The sequence below is a fragment of the Onthophagus taurus genome, chromosome 7 (assembly GCF_036711975.1).
Source record: "Onthophagus taurus isolate NC chromosome 7, IU_Otau_3.0, whole genome shotgun sequence".
In the NCBI taxonomy this organism is placed as follows: Eukaryota; Metazoa; Arthropoda; class Insecta; order Coleoptera; family Scarabaeidae; genus Onthophagus; species Onthophagus taurus.
This window is the reverse complement of record NC_091972.1, coordinates 8,686,637-8,708,980: the sequence shown is the minus strand read 5'-3', so window position 1 is coordinate 8,708,980 and position 22,344 is coordinate 8,686,637. Positions and strand designations below refer to the sequence as shown.

Genomic DNA, 22,344 nt, shown 5'->3' with positions numbered 1-22,344 from the left:
TCAAAAACTAGCTCTGCAGGTGCACAACCTAAACTAGTCTTTTAAACAAGATCTGAGAGCAAGTAGAACGATTGGAAGATCATGTTTTCAACGATCTAAGGTTCCTGTAGCAATAAGTGCAGTTTTCAAAGTTCTGTGGAACAGTGGAACCTTTCCAAAATACCATTGCATTGCGGGTGGTATAAGGAAGAGTTAATTTGTATAGAACCAAACAATTTATTGAATTGCGAAAACAGTTCTAATTCAAATTGTAAACCTTGATTGGGAGTAATAGTGTGAGGAATACCAAAACGTGAAAAATAATAAAAGAGGTTTTGCAATAGTAGTAGATTTAATGTTCAAAAGAGGATATGTTTCTGTCCATCAACTATCTGTAATATTAAGTCAATATGCATATGTTCAAAATGGCCTCTTGAAATGTTGAACTGTTAGACAGGTGATTTGGATATTTGTTTATTTTAGAAGTTTGACATTTGACATAAGATTTTGTCCAGTGATAAATATCAGAATTCTTGGCCAGAACAATCTAGATTTTAGTTTTTTTGAAAAATAAGTAAGAGGTTGAGAAAAATTGTTAACAGTCTGTTCTAACACTGCTCCAATAGAACAACTATAAGCATCTGAAGTTATCTTTAATTGAGCGTTTTTACCAGGATGGGCGAAAGCAATAACATTCGCTAAAGAAGTCTTAGCTTCAGAATAATTTTCACAATCATTTGGCTAAGAAATCAGTTCTTGCGAGGCGGATCTGTGCGGTTACGCTACAAAACATACTCTGAGTATGAAATATTCTGTTGGATTCATTAACAAAAGACATTATCATTACTCCTTGATATCCTTTTCCTTGGGTTATAGCTCTCTGTGGTTACGCGTTACCTAAACCAACAACAACATTGAAGTAAGTTTTTATGTTTAAGGGATTCTCTGTAATGCTGCCAATATTCAATTTTTAATGATGATACTGATGATATGTAAATTCAATCCCACTGAGTTGTAAATTAACTTATTGACTGTTATCCTTCTTCTGATTGGCCTGCCCTGGTTAATATCTTCCACAATCCTTAACTTATAGTATTTCGCTGGGTATCAACCTATAATTTATAACTTGATATTATTAATATATCTAACATCTATGTTTCAGAACAGAATAAATAATAAAAGTCAGTTATTTTAATAAGTTTTTTTTATTATCAAACTCAACATGAAAATTTACAATTAATTAATCCAACCTCCAATTTGTATTAGAATCAATTTTTCATGGCAGTGAACATTTCTCATTTAAAATCTATCGATAATAATCCTAGAGTTTTGTATAAAAATTTATTATTACTAAATATAAATTTGATTTTCGATCGCTTTTTCTTAATTGATTCTACTTTTATTTATTTCTTGTAAATAACATCGTAATTTTTCACATACAATTTGTTTTTGATTAAACATTTAAAGTTTTTCTAAAAACAGAAACATTTTTGTGCCCAAATAGTATAACTTGAAAACTATAATAATTTGTCGATTTTCAGGTATTGTACATAAATTTTACAAAGGAAGATCAATTTTTAAACGTTCGCACGCGATATAAGGAGCACTGATAATAAGAATATAAGGGAGCACTCAAAAAATGGCCGTTTATTTATACTTTACTAGTAAAATATTATGTTTATTTTCTTAAAAAATGAGTCACACACAACACACTATAAATATCACTATGAAATGTTATGTTGTACATTTAAGGGAAGTGATAGCCTGAATGAATCAGGTAGTAAAGAAATTTATTGCGATTTCAATCCCTTATCAGTCAAATTTTTAAAAAAATATTTTTTTTTCATTAACAATTTTAAAATTCATCACCATCGCTATGGATCTATGTATGTATGTATTATTATTAAGGTCAAATTTAAATAAGAATACTAAGTACCATTTTTTCTATCATAAAATTAATTAATTTCTCAAAAATAAAACATACACAGACCAAAAATACACGTGATTATTTATTTCTCATAAAGAAAAATTTATTCACTTAACCAAACACATTCGAGAATTAATGAAACCTTGTACGAATTAACTACTAAACACATGAATAACATCCCTAAATTCAAAATCATATCAAAACAAGAAATTTAAATTTAAGGGATTAAAATAAAAGTGACAACCTACGAAAGCAAATATCTTGTCCTTGAGCAATATCCTGTTGAAGGCACAATTTTTATTTCTAAACTTTTTTAAATCTCTTTTAAATTTAAACCTGCAATGTTCTTTACTTGATCCGCCCTCGCTATACCTGAACATCCTCCTGTTCCTTTTCTCTTTGCCTCACAGCAACCGCGGTTTCAACCAGCAGGTAAAGACACTTAAATTTATCCTTATCTTCACCTTCCGGCGGCGTTGGTGGTGGCGAAGATGGCAATAAAGGACTTACTGGATGCGCAGGAACAACTTGAACCTTCGGATTCGTTAGTGGATGAGGCAATTGAGGTAAATGTGCCAATTGAGGATGTGGGGCACTCCAATATTCAGCTGTTGAAACGATTTTCTCTTCTTGAGGTGCCCTGTGAAAAGTAATCCTACATTGTATTAACATCTTTTAATTAAAAAATTTGTAAATAAATATAAAATAATTAAATTCATTGATTTGGATGCTTACCCTCTATTCGCTGGATGCGGTTCTTTTGATAATCCATATCGAATAACTGTTTGCCACGGCGCAAATTTCTCCTCTTCACTCGGACTTGAACTTTCATATTCATTTGGACTATCACCTTCCGAACGATACAACAACGTCATCCCATCCTCATAATCATGTTCCAATCGAATCCTTTTCCCCCCAACGGGATTTTCACCATCCCAACTAGCATGAGCTTGATCGGGCCCCAATGGACCACCACCAGCCAATTTTTTTCCTCGACGCGAAATCGTGTAATGTAAAGGATCATGACCTTCGCGTCTAATCATCTCTGGTAATATTCTCCGCCGAGCATTTATGAACCAATTGCATACTTGCAAAACAGTTAAGTTTGCTTCTTGAGAGAGAGTAATTTTTTCTGCATCGCTTGGATATGCATTGTAACGATGTTCATAAAGCCAACGTTTGAGAATTTTTACAGAATGTTTAGGGAGGTTTCCCCGCCGTTTTCGGACAGGTCCTACACCATGAGCTGCAATGTTTGCTAATTGGAGGGTTTGTTCGTGATCTTCTTGTTCCGAACCGGATTCATTTTCATCCGTACTACTTGTTGATTGGAATCGATCACGATCTAATAAAAAAACAAATTAAATTATATTTCTAACAATTAATGTAAAAAAAAAAATATCAACAAGTTATTGTTGACTTAACTTCAAATTTAAATATTCTAATTTTGAGGTTAGAATCAATAAAAACTTAAATATAAACTTAAAGAGTGGGGTTATAAGAAAAAGTGGGGTACAAAAACTTTATTTTAATATTAAAGATGATTTATTTTGTAGTAATAAACAAATAAAAGCGCGGTAAACTTTAATAAAGTTATTTTAAAACACGAACTGACAGATGACATTTGACAGTTCTCTGATTATGGCTACCTCGTGGAGACGCTAACCAAGCCGAATTTAAAACCATTATAACTACAAAAACGTGACTAATCGAAATAGAAAGTATTTAAAATCGGCATTCATAATAAATCACACTAGGTTTTCGTCTATAAACTTGCTGTCATTATTATAACTTTCAAAAATCACTTACGAGGTTTAATCTTCATCATTGACAGTTTAAATGTCAACGCGAAAGATTTGGAATTTACGTAACCGCGCTCGCCGGAAATCTCTTTTCCCACCGAAAATTAATATCGCACCTTTATTGAATAATTCACCACTAAAAACATTAAGAGAAAAGTTATTTGTTTATATCGCGGGAACGACGTCCGGAATTTTTTCTCTTTCACTACCGCTAAAACTCTTCGTAAATCGTGGTCGAGACGCAATTTTAATGAAACTCTCCGTTAATTACGTTGTCACCAGCTTCTAATCGAACACTACGTTTATAAATTAATTCAAGAAATTTGAGTCGAATCACGCGTGCTACCGAATATGACAGTTGATATGGCGGTCAAACAACTGACTTCGGCGGACCGACGCTTCTAACACCATCGATAATGTAGAACGCTGTTGTTTTATTATTTTTATATCTTTTTAATTAAATTTATAGAAATTCGAGACTAATTTATAAAACATAAAATTAAAAATGTAAGAGTGCGAATTAAAAGAAAACATTTTTAGTAATTAATAAAAATAATATGGAATATTAAAAATATTTGAATTGGCACTTCAAAAGAAATCCGATAGATGTCATCAACAAACATAAACAAATATACAATGTCATATTTTCCATAATTTTTGAATTTTTTATAATATTTAATAAATTAAATTAATCAGTAATTTAAACAATAAAGCTATTTGAATGAATAATAAAAAACCATAAAAGGAGAAATAAATAATAGTAAAAAATTTCACCTGTCAATTCACGACAAAAACATTATTTAATCGATTTTCTTTAAATAAAACGTAATTAACTATTAATCAAAATAATAATTACCTTGCAATTGATGAACATAATTGAATTCGCCGCTGGACATGCGCATTGATGAAATTGTAAGAAAAACGCTTGAGGAAACGAAATTACTATGGTGGACGCAGGCGCGTAACTCAACGGAAGTTAGTCACAAAACTTCAAAGAAATTATATGTGATTCTGGAAAAAATACATAATTACCCCTACCACTTCAAATATAGAGCGAATTAGGAGCGAAGTTCGATTAAGCAAATTAGCGCAAAATGTTAATGAAAATATAAATAAATTAGAAATCATACAAAATAAAAAGATGATCCAAATAAATTAATAATGTTAATATTAATGTTTATCCAGATATTTAAATATATCCTGAACAATTCCGGAGAAAAAGGGTACGTTCTAAAAATTAAAATGAATGCCCTCTTGGTTCCGTTCCTAAGTTACAGGTGCTAAATCCAGGAATATTTGCCAGTAGCGGTGGCAGCATCGTCACGTTCAGTTGGTAACTTGTCGTCGTCATCTTATAATTTGTTCTTTATCCGTTTTTCGTTCCTTGTGCTACCAGCTTAGCGTTCTTATTCAACTCCGTTTTCGTTTCATACCTGCCGTTACTATGGCCGATCTCGACGATTTCTTCGCTAAAAAGGATAGGAAAAAGTCAAAAACGAAGAAATTTGCCACGACCGATGAAGTAGCTAAAAAGCTGGAAGATACAAAGAAAATTGAGAAACCAGCGAAAAAAGAAAGACCCCCCGAAGGTGAAGAAGGCGTCGATCCCGTTCCGGTAAGCAAAGAAAAAAAAACCTTTAATAAATCCTAATCAAAAAACTGTCAAAATAAGGTTAAGTCAGCCATGTTGTCTTCGTTAATGTATAAATCTATTGTTTTCTTTGTTTTTTAAAAAATAAGCAGGAACAAGATGAATGGAAGGAATTTGAGGAAGAAAAAAAAGATTACACTGGTTTAAAAATCGGAAATCTCACTATCAATTCGAACGGTGATGGTACAATCGATTGCGGTGAGAACAACGGTGAACAACAACAACGTTACGATGAATCCGGTAACGAAGTCGAGAAGAAGGTCGGCCCGTGGAAACGAATTGAAGTCGTTCCGGTTGAGGTACAACCTGAAAAAGAGGTTAGAAAAGCTCCAGAACCACCAGCAGCTGTTAGTACTAGCGCCTATGTACCCCCTAGCTTAAGAAATGTTCAACAACCACAGCCGTTACATCAAGTCCGTGGCAGAAGTAAGGCTGCTCCTGATATTCATAATGAAGAGCAATTTCCTACATTTGCTGGATCAAAATCTGATAAAAGGTTTGATTTTGACATAACTAAAAATATAGTTCTAAAAAATAATTTTTGATTCTTATTTTTGTTTCAGAGGTCGTAATGAAGGTTCATTTGAGGTAGTTTCTCATAATAAAGCGAGTTCCTACAGACATGTAGAGCAAACAAAGTTAGCGAGCAGTCAAGGTCCTCGATTGGCGCTTGGTAATCGTTACAACACCCTTAGCGATAGCTAGTGACCTAAGTGTACATAGACGTAACAACCAACTACTATGATTAAATCGACATCAGCTAGTGGCCATAACAACAACAGGACAGAATATCTTAAGCAAATTTTTCTTCCATCATTGAAGAACTAAACATACACACGTATATATACGTGGGTATGTGTATATACATGTGTGCATATACCTTATACACGTGAATATACGTATATGTGCATAACAAAAACAAAAAAAAATGTGTGTATGAAATAAATTTAAAAAAGAAAAATTAAATGATTAAAAAAGACCATGTGAAATTGGTAAACATTGTAAAATTATTGTTTTTTTAATGTAATTATTTCTTGATTTATTTAGTACGCTTGATGATGATTGGTTTTTACGAATTATTATTACTATTTTTTATTTTTAACATCTTATAATAGTGAGGTGATGTGTACCTATAAAATAACATTTATTCGATCGATTTTGTTTAAGGTTTATTACTTTTTTGCTCAGAAAGTGTCAAAGCGGCAGTGTTAAAATAATAATTATTGAAACATTTGTTACTTATACTTTACTATGTATTTTGTGTTTTTTTTTTTTTGAGAGAAAAGTAATGTAATTTATATCAGAATTAGACTTTTTTTAAGTACAAGTAAATATTTAAAAAGCCCTTTATCGATTTATTTATTGCTGTTGTGGTAAAAAATAAAATCAAACAAGAAATAGTTTATCAACATCCTGTCAACTGTCATTTTTACCATTTTAACTTAGAACTAAAGGTGCCTTTAGTACGAAGGAAATTTGGGTATGTGGGTATTGGGAGATTTGAAGGAGGGAAAGTGACACTGTCACGAAACCTATTTACTGCGCAGGGTATTTGCCAGAGATGTATCCTCAACGTACTGGCGTCACGTGATCTTCAGCCAATCAGACGAATCTCCGTTTCACCAAATCTCCCTCGCACTAAAGGCACCTTAACCCTTTAAGAACCAAGATCTTATACCAGGAATTTTATATAACTCGCAATATATGAATGCTGCAACCGTAGGATTAAACAAGCTAGAACAGGGATGGGCAAACGGTCGATTGCAGTCCTTATTGATAATTTGCTAGGTTAATTTAAAACGTGTACTAAAAAATTCGCAGAAAATTATGAAAATGATCGATAACAGGGTAAACACCGAATTAAGAAGAAAACCAAAAAAATTAATTAAAAAATCAATTAACCACACAGCAACATTTGTTTCAAAATCCTATTCATTTTACGGATTTTATGGGCCATTACAACTCGCTTAATTTACAATAGGGCCGTTAAGGTCAATCGATTATAAAGACCGTCTTTCAGAAAATCGATAATCTAAATTAAATTAGACGGATTAGTAACGTTTTCACGTTCGAAAAATGTTTAATCTTTGCAATAATTAATGTAAAAGTTTAAAATTCCTCACCCCCGACTCCAGATGACGTTTTAAGTAACAAGAAAGAAATCACAGACGTTACGTTCGCTTCCGTTTTCTTCTAGCGCATAAGATTCGTAGCATTGTCTCTCTCCAGGAATTTTATTGATTTTTATACGCTCAAATCTGAGTGACGTACTTTGGAGTTCGCGCCTTGTAGTTTCAAACATTATTATTTTTTTTTTGGAAAAACTAAGCGTCAGAATAAAAAAAAAATTTTAAAAACTATCGAATAAGCCAATAAAAAAAAATACTTAACGGCCCTATTACAAGGAAAAAGAAAAAAATATGATTGAGTTGTTCAGTTCGGTAAATGCTTTTAAAGCAAAGTTAAAACTTTTCGCTTCACAATTAAAAAGGCAAAATTTTAAATATTTTCCATATTTAGAAAAATATATTAAACTTACTGGTGAATGTAATATTGAAATGTTTTGTTCTGAACTGGAAATTTTTAATCAAGAATTTGAGAGGTTATTTGCAAATCTCAATCATCTTCAACCGATATTTGAATTTATTTCATTTCCTTTTGGAGAATTCGATAACGAGATTATTTCATACTTTTCAATTGAATTCAACGGCTTTACAGTTACAAATTTTAACAATACAATCGGATATAATTGTGAAAGCTGCACGTGCTTGTGCAGCTTTCACAATTAATTATATATTAATAGGGAAAATTATTTTTAAAATTTATTACCAGAAGAAAAATATCCATTATTGAGATCGGTGGCAATGAGGATATTTGCAGTTTTTGGTTCCACTCATCTATGTGAAGCAGCGTTTTTTCAAATGAAAAACATCAAATTGCAATTTAGAAGTTCTCTGACTGATGACCATTTAATGGCATCAATTCGATTAAGTATCGGTAATTACAAACCTAACTTTACAAGACTAGTTGATGAAATGGAATGTCACACATTTACATCAAAAAATTAATCCAAAATATTTATCAATTCCACAAAATTGTAAATACAATGTCGTTTGAAAAATTAATGTCAGCTTAGATTAAGCTTTCTAACACTTCGAAAATTTCTTACGACCTGAATTTCAACCTCAGATATAGGATGGTAAAGTGCTACATCTGGTCTGTTCTCCTATATGGGGTTGAGACATGGACGCTGAAAATGTGGATTCGGCAGCGAATGTTGAAGCTGTCTTGGGTCGGTCACCTGCGTAACAAAGACGTTCTCCGAAGGTTTTTCGACTCTACCAGTCTAGGAGAACGAAAACTTTTTGAAAATATCAAGAAAAGAAAGATAGGTTATCTCAGACATATACTACGGGGAGAACGGTACCATTTCCAATGCCTCATTCTTCAGGGAAAAATTGAGGAAAGAAAAAAATTATCGTGGCTAAGAAATATCCGTCAGTGGACAGGGATACAGGACTTCCAAACATTACAGAATGCTGCACATAATAGAACGCAGGAATCTGCATGGCACTTTAAAAAGAAGGATGCGCTAGCATTGTTTATAACTTTGACAAATGCCAAGATCTGCGATTACTTCTTGAATATTTTTCAAGATGTGCAGAGTACTGCATCTCGTACTACCTTTTCCAGGGCAATGTTAAAAAGCAGACAGGGCAGCCCGTCTCGCTGTCGTAGACTTTCGTGGCTTTAATATGTTCATGATAAATCCACTTGTGTTTTGACACTACAAGAAACCTTCCTGCAAAGCGTATTATTGCTAGCACATGAGGAGGTATATTATTAAACTGTGACATGTTTTTGTTTTAATAAATTTTGTTAAAAAAAAGATTTATTTTTTGATCTATATGCCGATTCAGTGCCGCCATTGGTGCCGGTCCCTAAGGATACAAATCCAGCTTGGCCCTAAAGAGTTAAATTGTTACTTTCTGAGACATCATTAAGTTAATAAAAAATAATTTACTTTAGTCAATTAAAAAATAAAACATGGTGTACCATAAAAAATATAAATCTTGCATCTTATAAACATATTTATTTAAAAGAAACAAATATAATGGAAAGTAAACTTATTAATCATTTTTCTGATTAAATAATTTTCGAAAATCATCATTTGATTTTACAACTGTATTCCCTTCGACTGGCAAACTTTTGTTTTTCTCCAAACATCTCGGTAAAAATTGTAGTCGACTTTTTGGATGTTGAGAAGGAGCAGTAACACTTTTCATCGGAACAGTTTTACCTTTACTTGGAGGGGGAGAACTAATAGCAACGGAAATTGTAAAACCTTCAATTTCCTTATTATCTGTAGCTAACAATGCTTTTTTCGCAATATCTTCCGTAGGAAATTCTACGTAAGCCAAACCTTTCGATTTACCATTAAATTTAGTCACCAATCTAACCTCAACAGGATTAAATTCTTTAAAAATATTTCCTACAGCAACTTGGTCGTACATTAAAGGAAGTCCTCGAACAAACAATTTTTTTGGTTCACGTTTAGTCTCATATTTAAATGCAATTTGTCGATCTTTGTTATCTTTATTATATTTTGAGATGAACATTGGTCGTCCATTGATAGGTTCTCGATCTCTTTTAAGTGCTTCGTTAGTTTCTTCTTGATCTTTAAATTGTACATAAGCAAAACAACGCGATTGACCAAATTTATCGGTAGGAATAGTTATTTTCAATGAATTTGGGAAAAGATTATTTATTACGTTTTCTGAAACACTTGGAGTTATATTTGAAATAAACACAGTCGTTGATGGATCTAAATCTGTTGGAATTTGAACAACTTTAATACATGGTTTTTCGATTACTTCTTTTTGATTTTGTTTAAGTTTTTTGTTAACTCGCAATTCGCTTTCTATTGTTCTCGAATTTTGAGTTTCATAAAAATTTCTTTTTGAATTTTTGAAATCATTGTCGTGGTTATTATTTTTAGCTTGTATTTCGGTTAACATTTTTTTAGAATTTACCATACATTTCATAACATTCTCGACTGTATTTGTTTCTTGCTCGTGCATTATCCACTCATCAGAGAAATACTCGGCCCATTCAGGACAATTTTTCATCGCTTTTTGGTATAAGCTCCTCAAATTTTGGGATGTTCCGAAATGTTTCTCCAAACTTAAAAAGGAAACCCATAAAATTCCTGAATTTTTGTTTTCTTTAATACTCATAATTTCGCTCCAAATCTTCCTTGCTTCCTCGTAATCAGTTTTAACTATCAAATCAGCTTCCATCCTCAATAATTTTGTGTATTGTTCGGGATCGAAAGCAAGCTGTTCTCTCGCCTGCGAGAAAATCGTTTTTAATTTCATGTCCATGTTTTCTTGTCTTCGGACATACTCGATGTAATATCGCCATAATTTTAAATGGTCTTGATTTCCTACGCATTTTAAGCTTTCTTCGAAACATAATAATACCTCTTCAGGCTTTTCTTTATGAATTTCCATAACTTTTAATCTCCAACCCCACAAATCTGAAACCCAAGAACAATTTCTAACAGCTTTTTCAGTTACTGTTAATGCAACTCTCCCCAATTGGGGTGCAAATTGACAATAAGCGATCCATAAATCTATGTTTAAAGGTAATCTTGCAACCGCTCGTTCATAAGTGCAAATAATTAATATACGATCATCGATGGCTTTTATGTAATTTGTGTAAATATTAAAAGCCTCATTGTCGTCATCGCATGTTAATAAATCGTTTTCAAATTTTTTGTATTTTTCAACTAATTTTAAAGCATTGTTATAGGCCCATTCAATTTGTTTTACATCAACGCCGTGATCATCGGGTAATTGTTCAATAAATTGTTGATACTCTTTCATTGTATTTTCCATATCTAACAAAGGAACACGCAGTTGTCGATGATACAAATTAATTACACGATTTAATTGTTCCGTAAACTCTTCCGATTCCGGTTTAGTAACTGATAAATGTGCCATTTCAAATTCTCTGTACATATCCCAAATAAGAGAACCCTCGGAAACGTGTATACCAATAACGGAAACTCCCATTTCGAAGATTTCTCGCGTTTCTTCTATCGAGCAATTACCAATTGCATATTGGCAATATTCTTGCCATAAATGACCAGCTAATAACAAAAAAGAATTAATATAAATTTAAATATTAATCCTCATCAGGACTTCATTTATAGAACCGAATCCAGACTTTATGTGTCAAATTGATACATTTCCAGACAATAACTGTCTGTTTATTTTCCCATTTGTGTAGATAAAAATAAACAAATTATTTTAGTTATATTTTATTGGAAATAAAGAAGGTTTCAGTAGAACAGAAAATCAGTAGAATTGAATCAAATTTGCACATTTCTCCCAGATTGCAAATCGATGAGCCGTAAAAACGTACTCTACACATTTGTCACAGCGAATGCTGTGAAGATTAGCGCTTGAGCGAGATGTCACATGAGCCACTGTGACAACGAGCTCTCTTTTTGGTCGGTGGTACGTGTTCTAGTGATGATGATGTTAGTGAATTTGAACCATGCGGCGTTGATGGTTGTACAGTCATGTTCATGGGAACTGCACACTTAAGGTCAAGCGCTGTTGTGAGATCCGACATGCCGCTGGCTATGAGTCACCTATTGAGTATGCATTTCCCATGAATATGACTGTACATTTGAATTGTCTCGTGGCTTGGTATTTCGTTGCTTGATGTATGGGAAACATAAAGCTTGGTGAATTTTTTTTCGCAATATTCCTATCTGCGTTCAATGTAGTAAATATAATAAAGGCATTATACGCAGAAATACGAGCATATTACAAAACAGTGCAACAGGCTACCTGTTCACTTTCCGCTTGTATCTATATGACTCAATCATCTGATCCAACACACCGACACCACCCTTTGTTTCATTATAAAATTTTATTATTAATGTTTATTATGGAGCAAGTTTGTCACAGTATGCTCCCTCTTTGCTCTTTGCTGATCGTCGAATCTGAGACAGCGATTGATGTCTTTGAACCGCCCTATCGCCATGGTTGCTGCAAATATTGGACGGCCATGTTTATCATCCCACAATTCCTCAATACTTTCCCCCTTTGAATGATAAATGCCGGCTAATAAAACTAAGCCATAGTAACACGCATTGTGATCACATCAACAGCCAACCATTTTTCTTTATATCATCGAACGCCATACAAATTCTGCAAAAACTCTTCTTTGAAGACATCCTTCCAATGCTCATTGGACCACCGTTGTAAGAATTTTAAAAACTTGTATATTTATCGGAAATTATCCTATGCTACCCCCTATACTTTCTGGAAAACCATGCGTTCTCTTGGTGTAGTTGAATCTCCTTCTTACCAAAGTAGTTTTAATTGTAATTCTCTGGCTAGTTATTTTGCCGAATCCCCTATCAGTCTAGACGGTTCAATTAAGGTATCACCAATTCTGGCCATTAATGCATCCGCTAATATCAGTTCCAGATTTTCCTTGGAGTTGTTTGACGAATTCCAAGTCTGCTGGCCTCTCAGATATTCTCGGTCCACTAGTGTAGGTGCTGATGGTGTCAGCATTAAGCAGCTCTTTCCTATTTTGGATATAATCATTTATTACTCCACATATTTAACTTCTCCATCGTCCTTCGCTTCTATTTGGAAACCAGCTTATGTTGTACGCATACCTAAACTTAAGTGTCATACTCGGCTAAGTGATTTTCATCCTATATATATTATGTCCGTAATTTCTAAAGCGCTTGGTGTATATGCAAGCGCGGCGGTATTTTGATGAGCATAAGATTATCACTGATTTGCAATCTGGTCACGACATTGGCGCTTTTCAAAATTACTGATGATATTAGACGTGGTTGTGATGACCGGCGTTTGACCTTATTGGTTTTGCTTGACTTCAGCAAGGCGTTTGATTCTGTTAATCATAGCTTGTAGGTGGCAATTCTATTTTCTGTAGGTTTTTCGCCGAGCTGTGTCGCTTGGTTTGAATCATACCTTTCTAATTCCTTGTGTGTATGTGCCTCCTATCTTCCTCGTCTGTATTTACAAGCCGTTGCGGTGTGCCTCAGGGTAGTGTTTTGGGTTCACTTCTCTTTTTCGTCTTCATAAACTGCATTACTAAGATAATTAAGTGCAACTTTCACCCATATGCAGACGACCTCCAAATTTATACATCTGCAGCTGTGGATGAACTTCCAGCAACGGTAATGAGGTTTAATCTTGCTAGTGTTCTAGACTGGTCTAGATGGCATGGCTTGAGTTTGAATATAGCAAAGACTAAGCTATTGATTTCGGATTAACCTTTGCTAAGAAAATTTTACTCCATCAATAGTAACCATCTGACACTTGATGGTAACATCATGCAATTCTCTTAAATAGTTAAAAACTTGGGGTTGATGATGGATTCTGAATTGTCCTGGTAGCCCCAGATTCAGTCTGTCTGCAGGAAGGTTTATTTCTGTTTCTATTCCATACGCAAATTTGGTTGTTTCCTTCCAACTATTGTTCGTCGCAAATTCTGTTACTCTTTAATTCTCCCCTGTCTCTAACTGTAGGGTTATCTGAGACTGTTTTTTGATCTTCAGCTGACAGCTATATTTGCCCTTTTCCAATCATTTTGCGCTTAATCCGATTTTCTTTCATTCTTGTTCTCTCCTATTCTTTTTCTATTACTTGACATGTGTACTTTTTTTTTCCCATAGTTGTTAGGATCAGATATACAGCTGGTAACAAACAGTGTTGGCCCTTATTGTCTAGAAGCAAAGGAGTTCGAGCTTGTAGACCAAGCAAGTGGCATTGGTTCTTTGGTGTATTGTATAGTTTTATCTTTCAACAACAACACATTCGAATCTAAAGCTATATCACTAAACCAAAAGTATTACATGTATTTTTACCCTGTAATTTCACTAATACTGTTGTTTATACACAAATTACAAGCATGTAAAATGTCAATTTGACACATTAAGACAAAATTAAGGATTTTCTTTATCCAGCCTACTAGATAAGATTAATGGGAAAAACAGAAATAGGAAATTAGTAAATAATGAAAATATCAGCAAGTAAACTTAAAAATTATGTCAATTTGACACAAAGTCTGGATAAAGGTTAAAATTAATTAATAATAATTACAGTGATAATCTCTTATTGCCTTCTTAAATAAATCAAGAATTCTTCTTTTTTCTTTATCAGTTTGGGAAATTTTGATTTCATCCTGAATCCATTGTAGCCAAATTGTTGCTGTTAATGGATAAGCTGTGCTAAATCGCTCGTAAGCCGCTCGCATTGATGTTAAGTCGCCCAATTTTCGGTAGAGTTCTGTTAACTCAACGTGATTATCATAAAGATAGGGATTTGCGGAAACTTGTTGTTCCAACTCCGCAGCTCGGGCTTCAATAAGCTAAATCATGAGTGAAATTATTGATAGAATGAGGTTAAGTGATTATAAATACCTTTTCTTCCTCATCTTCATTGCCATCTGATGAACTATCAGAACATAAATCTTGATTTGCATTTTCGGTGTCCATTTCTTCCATTTTTCTTTAATGGAAAATTTATTTAAGTAGAACAGGTTTGTTTTCGTTTTTATTTACTCTTGAATTACGCATGCGTTAATTAGGCACACATTTTAACAGCTAAGTGTGTTATTGGTTGCCAAAAATCTCTTTAATTAAATATATTTTTCTTAAAATGTATAATTAATGTAATTATCATGATATTTAGTCAATGTAATATAAATTTTTATATCATATTCGAATAACTCTAAACGTTTCCTTAGTTAAAAAAATTTATTTAAAATTTTTAAATTTACATTAATGGTGTCAATGTTATTGCCTATCTGTTTATTTACCACAGAAATTTGACACCACTAAAAAATAAACTACAAAACCACAGGAAATCCAAATTAATTATCAACCAATATCATACAATTTCAGCTTTTTCACAAAAACAACAATATTTTTTATAGAATTTACTTATAAAAGGTTGCTTTCACCTATTCTATTTCATATAATATTTTCCAATTGATGATTAGAATGGCACTAAACACATCAAGAAAAGTTGCGATTGTAAGTAAAATAAATAATTTAAACTCTGTTTAAAAAGCAAATTCATCTTGAATAGGTAACTGGGTCTAATAAAGGTATCGGATATGCAATTGTCAAAGGTTTATGTGATAAATTTGATGGAGTGGTTTATTTAACCGCACGCAACTCCGAACGTGGAAATGAAGCTGTTAAGAAATTAAAAGACGCAGGATTTAACCCTTTGTTCCATCAACTTGATGTTGATAATCAAGAAAGTGTCAACAAGTTTCGTGACTTTATAAAAAATGAACACGGAGGTGTTGATCTATTAATCAATAATGCTGCTATTGCTTATAATGTAAAAGAAAATATATCTTAACTTTCCTAAAATTAATTTACATATTTTATTTATTTACAGCAAGATTCTAAAGAACCATTCTCAAAACAAGCTTCTGATACAATAAAAACTAACTATTTTGGACTTCTTCGAGTTTGTGAAGCTTTCTTTCCTTTATTGCGAAAAGATGCAAGAGTGGTTAATGTATCAAGCTCAGCCGGACATCTTGCTAGAATCCCTTCCATAGAATTACGAGCCAAATTCAGTGATTCAAATCTTACCATTGAAAAATTAAGTACTCTCATGAACGAATTCGTAAAGTAAGTATACAAATGAAATTATTTTCTTCAAATTATGTAGGATTTCAATGAATCAGATGTCGAGAAGAACATAACGATACTGTTACACCGTTTGGATGGAACGATTCCGCTTATGTAGTCTCAAAAGTTGGTGTTTCTGCACTTACTAGGATTCAACAAAAAGAATTTAATCTGACACGTGGGGATTTAAACGTTTCGGTTAATTCTGTTCATCCTGGATTTGTAGATACAGACATGACTGATCATCAGGGTGTTTTAACTATCGAACAAGGAGCTAAACCAATTTTATATTTAGCTCTTGAGCAACATGGATTTAAAGGAGAATATGTTTGGTGTGATTCGAGAGTTATAAATAAGTTTTTCCAAAAATGTTCCTATTATTGGTAGAATGGATATAGGGCAATAGTTATAGATAGATAGGGGCATTATACATAGATATAGGGCGAATAGGAGTAATTTTAGACTGTTTCCATACAGAAGGAATTATGCACAAACTTGACATTTACATATCTGTCAAAATGACAGCTTGAACATTACACTTTTCATATCACTTGTCATATCACGCTGATATCACGATAATTGATATCGTGATATCAATTATCGTTTAATTGCTAACTAGCGCTAGCAATTAAACTTTATTTTGTAATAAACATCTACTTATTTATATATTTGGACAAAAATAACATCGAGTGTAAAACATTTATGCGCTACTAGATTAAAATGTTAGGTTGCTTTTTGATGGGGAAAGAAATGAATTTTTAAGAAAAACAAAATACTGTCGTAAAAAGAATGTTTTTAGGATCTGAATAATAAAAAAAAAATTTGGCATTCCATTTAAAAAAAAAAGTTGACAGTCGCCATTTTGAAATAATTCGTCCAATTGAAAATATGATATCACCATCGTGTAGAGAATGTCCTAAAACATATTATTGCCAAATATTTTGAAAGTAGTACCCATAGTGTGGCTAAAAAAAAATAAGGCGCTTACTCTGAATCAGGCTGTATAACTATACTCTGTTTTTAAACCAGGAGGAGTATTTTAAATTTGTCACCAGATTGACCTTGCACGTGATTGGTTGAATGCGAGGAAAGTTCACACACAGGCAATTTTGAATTTTGATTTTGAATTTAACGGTTAGGTAATTGATAATTCGACAGTTTCGTGTCATTATTGTATATTTTGTGTTCTTAAACCCTTTTTTATTATATTTTGAAATAAATATAATATAATAATAAGTAAATAAATAAATAATAATAATTATTAATTTAAATTTACCGCCAAAATATCTAGTGATATTTTCTGGTGATTTTTCCTAGTGTAAATCTGACTTTCGCGTTTACTCCTCCTGGTTTAAAAACAGAGTATAACAGAAACTTGTAGGTTGGCAATTAAATGTTGAAATGGGTGAATTAAACTGAATTGTCTGATGAACGCTTTCAATGGGATCTTCAAAATAAATACAAATTTGACACTTAAATGTCAAAAAGTGACAGCTCCATCATAAAATTTAATTTAACAGTTGCAACAAATTTTAATTGGTTGAATTTTCTTCGTTATTTTTATTACATTAACTATAATTAATACTTAACGAGACTCATTTAGGTTCAAAATATTATAATGGAGCTACGTGTCATATATTATCTGTAGGGTGATAGTTGTTTACAAGGCATCGATGCCAAGACTTAAAAATAGCAGTAATTTTTATTTGTATAATCAAGTACAGCTTTGTACATATGTATTTGAATGTATGTAATTCGAATTTAGGAATTTAATATTTATTGATGTACTGTTTTTTCTTCTTATACCATATATAAATCTCAAACAACCGTTTTGCAGACGTTGAATTTGAAGGGTAGTAACCACATCAAGATAAGAATCATAAATTACGTCTCAGTAATTGAATAAGGATAATACAATTGAATCAAAAAGTTGAATTCTTAAACGCCGATTCAATAAGTTGCAATTACCGTAGAGTAGAAGCAGCGCAGCATAGGCTCGCTTATGTAAATTAGATACATGTGCAAGAAATCTAAGTGATGAATCGATGATAACGCCCAAGTTCTTTGTCTCATCGCTAAACTGCAAACTAACACCACAAACACCAAAAACCGATCTGATTAATATAATTCTGAGTAATATGCACTTGAGTAGGATCAAAGGAAAAATGAAGCTGAGTGTCATCAGCATATGCAGTGATGCAACATACCAAAAATATTACTACTATAAATTAAGTAGAGAATTGGAGTGAATATAGATACTTGAGCAACGCCAGACAACACAACAGCTTCATCAGACTAGCCACCATCAAAAGAAACCATCTGTCTGCGATTCATTAAGTAATGTTCAAGAAAAGCACGGGCATTGCGCGATATATGTCCATATCCCTTCCTCTAATGATAGCATCAATAACTTCTAAGTGTGCAGTAGCAAAACTGTAACCCGCTCTAAAAACAGACTGGGTATCAGGCAATATGGAAAAGGTTTCCAAATGTTTCCTTAATCGACAAGCGACAAAAAGAAATCATTCAAAGCATTAACATCAATAAGACCTTGTGGAATAGAACGCTTCCTGAAACTTCCCCACAATGGGGCAATTTTTTATTTTTCAAACGGTTTTACTTTTTCAAAAAAAAAATAATGGAAATTTGAAAAAACTTTGGACAATAAAAGGTATATGAGTGCGATGCCACGAGAATCTTATGCGCTAGAAGAAGAGATCCGAACGATGAACGTTTGTGTCTTCTTGATCTTACGCGAAAACCTTGTAAACGTCACCAAAGCTTTTATAGAGGGGCTTTTGAATTTTAATATTAATTATTGCAAAAATTAAACAATTTTAGGATCTGAAAATGTTACCAATCCTTCTATTTTTACATAGTTTATCGATTTTTTGAAAGACGGTCTTTCTCTTCGATTGCAGCATATACTCCTTCTTTTCCCTTTGAACACTAGAGTTAGTAAAATTACGCAACATCTTATAGAATATTTTATTAACATGAAAAGATGATACCATTACTAATTAAATTTCTCAAAATACATTGTTTTCTTAAAATTAGCAAAGAAAGAGAAAATAAGTCTACAAATTGGTTGTATATGTGGTTGCCTATGTTAGGTAATCTTATAACTTTTTAAGTTAACCTAAAAAACTAACCAAAGAAAAATTCAAATATTCAAAACAATGTCTTACAAACGAAAAAATTCATTTAATAAGTTTAATTCTCATAATTCAGATTCAAAAGATATAAGGGAATCAACACCATCTTCTTGTAATGGTTTTGAGGGATTTTATCATTATTTTAACAGAAGTAAGTATTCATAACACATCTTTGTAAACTCTTCAAAATATATTTATTTGCAGCGTTTCTTGACAATGAAGTTATAAAATCAAAAATAAACCACTTCAAATCGTACATAAGCAAGAATAATTCGTTATTTTCATACGGAAAAATTAAAGAAGATGGCTTCTTTACGATCGATTATAAAGAGGTTTTAAAAAACGAGTTCTTAAATAAATGTTTTGATAGTTTACAAAAAGATTTGATAGAAAACACAGAGGAAATTTTAAAATGTATAGGTTTAGCAATGCATCAAACTTTATGTGAAGTTGAAAAAGAAAACAGCGAGTATCTTATTCCTATTGTACATTGTAGATTAATTAATGTTGAACCTATATTAAATATTAAAGATGTTCGGGTGAATCGTTGTAATAAATTGGTTGCTGTTAAAGGTGCTGTTATAAAAACTGGTGATAAACAAGATCTGTGTGTTGAAATTGAATTTAAATGTAGTCAATGTGAACAAATGTTAATTGTTAAACAAAATGATGGTTATTATACAACTCCAAATATGTGTATTAGAAAAGGATGTCGGGCTCAATCGAAATTTAAACCTTTATTAGCTTCTAAATACACACATACAATTAATTACCAAAATATTAAGATTCAAGAAATTAATGATGATGATTCAGTAAGTTCCTAAATCTTCGTTGTCTTTGTATTTTTTTTTTAATTTATTTTTAGGGGGAAAGTGCTCGAATACCTCGTAGTATTCCATGTTTACTTGAAAACGATTTAGTTTCCTCTTGTATATTGGGCGATGACGTCACCATTGTTGGCGTCGTAAAAACGGAAAGTTCACCAACGAATTATGGATTTAAAAAGAAAAGTGGCGCCCTTTACGATATTTATATCAAAGCAATTTCCGTTATTAATGAAAAAACAAGTCGACAACAACAAAATTCGTTTTCAGTTTCGCCGAAAATCACATTTATCACATCGGATTATTATCAAATTGAAGTAATTAAATAATTTTTTTTTAATTTATTGAAATTAAACTTTATTAATATCTTTTATGAACCAGAAAATTCATTCAGAAGAAAATTTATTTCGATTACTCGTCCATTCTTTATGCCCAAACATATACGGACACGAAATAATAAAAGCCGGACTTTTACTAAGTCTTTTTGGAGGCACAGAAAACGTTATTGAAAAAAGAAAAGAGTGTCATGTGTTATTAATGGGCGACCCAGGGTTGGGAAAATCTCAAATGTTACAAGCTTGTTGTAATATAGCACCTGGAGGTAATTTATATCCATTTTAAGATAATCAGATTATGTTAATTTGGTTTTATCTTTAGGTGTTTATGTGTGTGGAAATACAAGCACCGGAGCTGGCTTAACAGTAACTGTAAATAGAGAGTCAAGAGGTGAATATACATTAGAAGCTGGAGCTTTAGTTTTAGCTGATCAAGGATGTTGTTGTATTGATGAATTCGATAAAGGACCATCTCAAAATAGTGTAAAAATTAACGTTTTAAAACAAATACTTTTTTAAATTATTTATTTTTGATTCAACAGAGCTTACTTGAAGTAATGGAGCAACAAAGTATCAGTATAGCCAAAGCGGGTATATCGCGAAATATTCCAACAAGAACGACTATTTTAGCTGCTGCAAACCCCATTGGGGGTCATTATAACCATTCGAAAACCGTCATAGAAAATTTAAAAATAAATTCAGCTTTACTTTCACGTTTTGATTTAATTTTTATTTTATTAGATCGATCTGATGAGAAATCAGATGTTTTATTATCAGAACACGTTCTTGCTTTACATACAAACAAGAAAACAAATCATTTTTCAAAGTACCAGATCGATAACGAAGCGACGTCTTCAAAAAAAACATCTTTGAAGTACTTACTAAAATTTCATTCGAAAATAACGCTTAATCTAAATTATTTTCATTTTTAGAGAATTATTAATACAACCTAATGAAGAACTTGATTTAATTCCGCATTCGTTGGTTAGAAAATATATAGCCTATGCTCAAAAATACGTTAAACCCCAATTAAATGCTGAAGCAAAAGTGATTTTAGAAGAATTTTATCTAGATTTACGGAGTAATCGAAATACATCTAATTTTACGCCGGTAACCGCCCGACAATTAGAATCATTAAAACGATTAACACAAGCTCGAGCTAAATTGGAATTACGCGAAGAAGCAACAGCTGAAGATGCCCTTGAAGTAATCGAAATAATAAAATATAGTATTGCGAGCGTGGCGATTGACGAAAATGGTTCCTTTGATTATGGTAGATCTCCAAATGGTACCGGAATTAGCGGAAGAAAACAAGTTTCAAAGTTTTTATCGCTTTTAGAAGATATTTCACAATCGAATGAATCGAAAATGTTTAGTTTAGAAGAATTAAGAAATGTCGCTGCGCAAGCCGGGGTAGCTAAAAATCGGTTTTATAATACGATACAGATATTGAATTTGGATGGGGTTTTGTTAAAGAAACCGGATAATATGTATCAATTAGTTAATTTTGATGTTTAATAATAATAAATACTTGTATTTCAAATATTAAATTTAATTTTAGAACAAAATAAAACACATTTTCTTTTTTTTTATCTACGTTTAATATATAAAACATTTTTTCCCCCAAAAAACACGGTTACCATTCCGAACAAACAACGAATACTAATTTATCTTAAAAGTCTTAAGATAGAAACGCACGTTTACCTGGATCGTTTTGGCATCATCAAACATTTACCAAGAGAATAACATTAATATCGTTTTTTTTTATCATTAAGTTTTAATATCGAATATAGTAATAATTGTATAATGTATTTTTTTTTTGAATCTTGTAGTAAGAGACAATACTTAATTAATAACGTTAGATTTACAATACTGAAGCGTGTATGTACTTTATTTTTATTTACTTAGGCCTTTATCTTTATTTTTTTTTGTTTTTAAAATGTGCGATACGCGACTAAGA

General features: G+C 32.2%; 5 protein-coding genes across 9 annotated transcripts; 3 read left to right on the top strand and 2 right to left on the bottom strand.

Annotated features, from left to right (window-relative positions):
- Nucleotides 1-1,165: 1,165 nt before the first annotated feature.
- LOC111424488 (homeobox protein TGIF2-like) lies at nucleotides 1,166-4,704 on the bottom strand. 3 transcript variants are annotated; one of them, XM_023058033.2, is made up of 3 exons: nucleotides 4,565-4,704; nucleotides 2,642-3,251; nucleotides 1,166-2,561 (listed from the first exon to the last, which is right to left on the bottom strand). In XM_023058033.2, exons 1-3 carry the CDS (start codon nucleotides 4,608-4,610, stop codon nucleotides 2,273-2,275), a joined length of 945 nt encoding a protein of 314 aa, XP_022913801.1. In that variant the 5' UTR covers nucleotides 4,611-4,704; the 3' UTR covers nucleotides 1,166-2,272. The 3 variants fall into 3 exon arrangements, with proteins under 3 accessions (XP_022913801.1, XP_022913802.1, XP_022913803.1); XM_023058034.2 differs by having other exon boundaries at nucleotides 1,166-2,546; XM_023058035.2 differs by lacking the exon at nucleotides 4,565-4,704 and adding an exon at nucleotides 3,716-4,092.
- Nucleotides 4,705-4,910: 206 nt separating this feature from the next.
- LOC111424490 (protein CDV3 homolog) lies at nucleotides 4,911-6,704 on the top strand. Of its 3 annotated transcripts, none has more exons than XM_023058037.2 (4): nucleotides 4,911-5,041; nucleotides 5,105-5,323; nucleotides 5,449-5,855; nucleotides 5,923-6,704. In XM_023058037.2, exons 2-4 carry the CDS (start codon nucleotides 5,153-5,155, stop codon nucleotides 6,062-6,064), a joined length of 720 nt encoding a protein of 239 aa, XP_022913805.1. In that variant the 5' UTR covers nucleotides 4,911-5,041; nucleotides 5,105-5,152; the 3' UTR covers nucleotides 6,065-6,704. The 3 variants fall into 3 exon arrangements, with proteins under 3 accessions (XP_022913805.1, XP_022913807.1, XP_022913804.1); XM_023058039.2 differs by having other exon boundaries at nucleotides 4,947-5,041; nucleotides 5,452-5,855; XM_023058036.2 differs by having other exon boundaries at nucleotides 5,007-5,323.
- A 2,733-nt stretch (nucleotides 6,705-9,437) lies between these two features.
- Nucleotides 9,438-14,988, bottom strand: LOC111424492 (RNA-binding protein 4F). Its single transcript, XM_023058044.2, has 3 exons — nucleotides 14,841-14,988; nucleotides 14,521-14,788; nucleotides 9,438-11,513 (listed from the first exon to the last, which is right to left on the bottom strand). Exons 1-3 carry the CDS (start codon nucleotides 14,922-14,924, stop codon nucleotides 9,490-9,492), a joined length of 2,376 nt encoding a protein of 791 aa, XP_022913812.1. The 5' UTR covers nucleotides 14,925-14,988; the 3' UTR covers nucleotides 9,438-9,489.
- A 225-nt stretch (nucleotides 14,989-15,213) lies between these two features.
- On the top strand, nucleotides 15,214-17,849 carry LOC111424546 (carbonyl reductase [NADPH] 1-like). The gene is made up of 4 exons (XM_023058124.2): nucleotides 15,214-15,455; nucleotides 15,511-15,771; nucleotides 15,832-16,070; nucleotides 16,127-17,849. Exons 1-4 carry the CDS (start codon nucleotides 15,414-15,416, stop codon nucleotides 16,455-16,457), a joined length of 873 nt encoding a protein of 290 aa, XP_022913892.2. The 5' UTR covers nucleotides 15,214-15,413; the 3' UTR covers nucleotides 16,458-17,849.
- A 76-nt stretch (nucleotides 17,850-17,925) lies between these two features.
- LOC111424571 (DNA helicase MCM8-like) lies at nucleotides 17,926-21,973 on the top strand. The gene is made up of 8 exons (XM_023058156.2): nucleotides 17,926-19,183; nucleotides 19,302-19,376; nucleotides 19,430-20,037; nucleotides 20,091-20,366; nucleotides 20,431-20,650; nucleotides 20,707-20,867; nucleotides 20,927-21,258; nucleotides 21,317-21,973. The coding sequence occupies exons 1-8, from the start codon at nucleotides 19,075-19,077 to the stop codon at nucleotides 21,900-21,902; spliced, it is 2,367 nt and encodes a 788-aa protein (XP_022913924.2). The 5' UTR covers nucleotides 17,926-19,074; the 3' UTR covers nucleotides 21,903-21,973.
- Nucleotides 21,974-22,344: the final 371 nt, after the last annotated feature.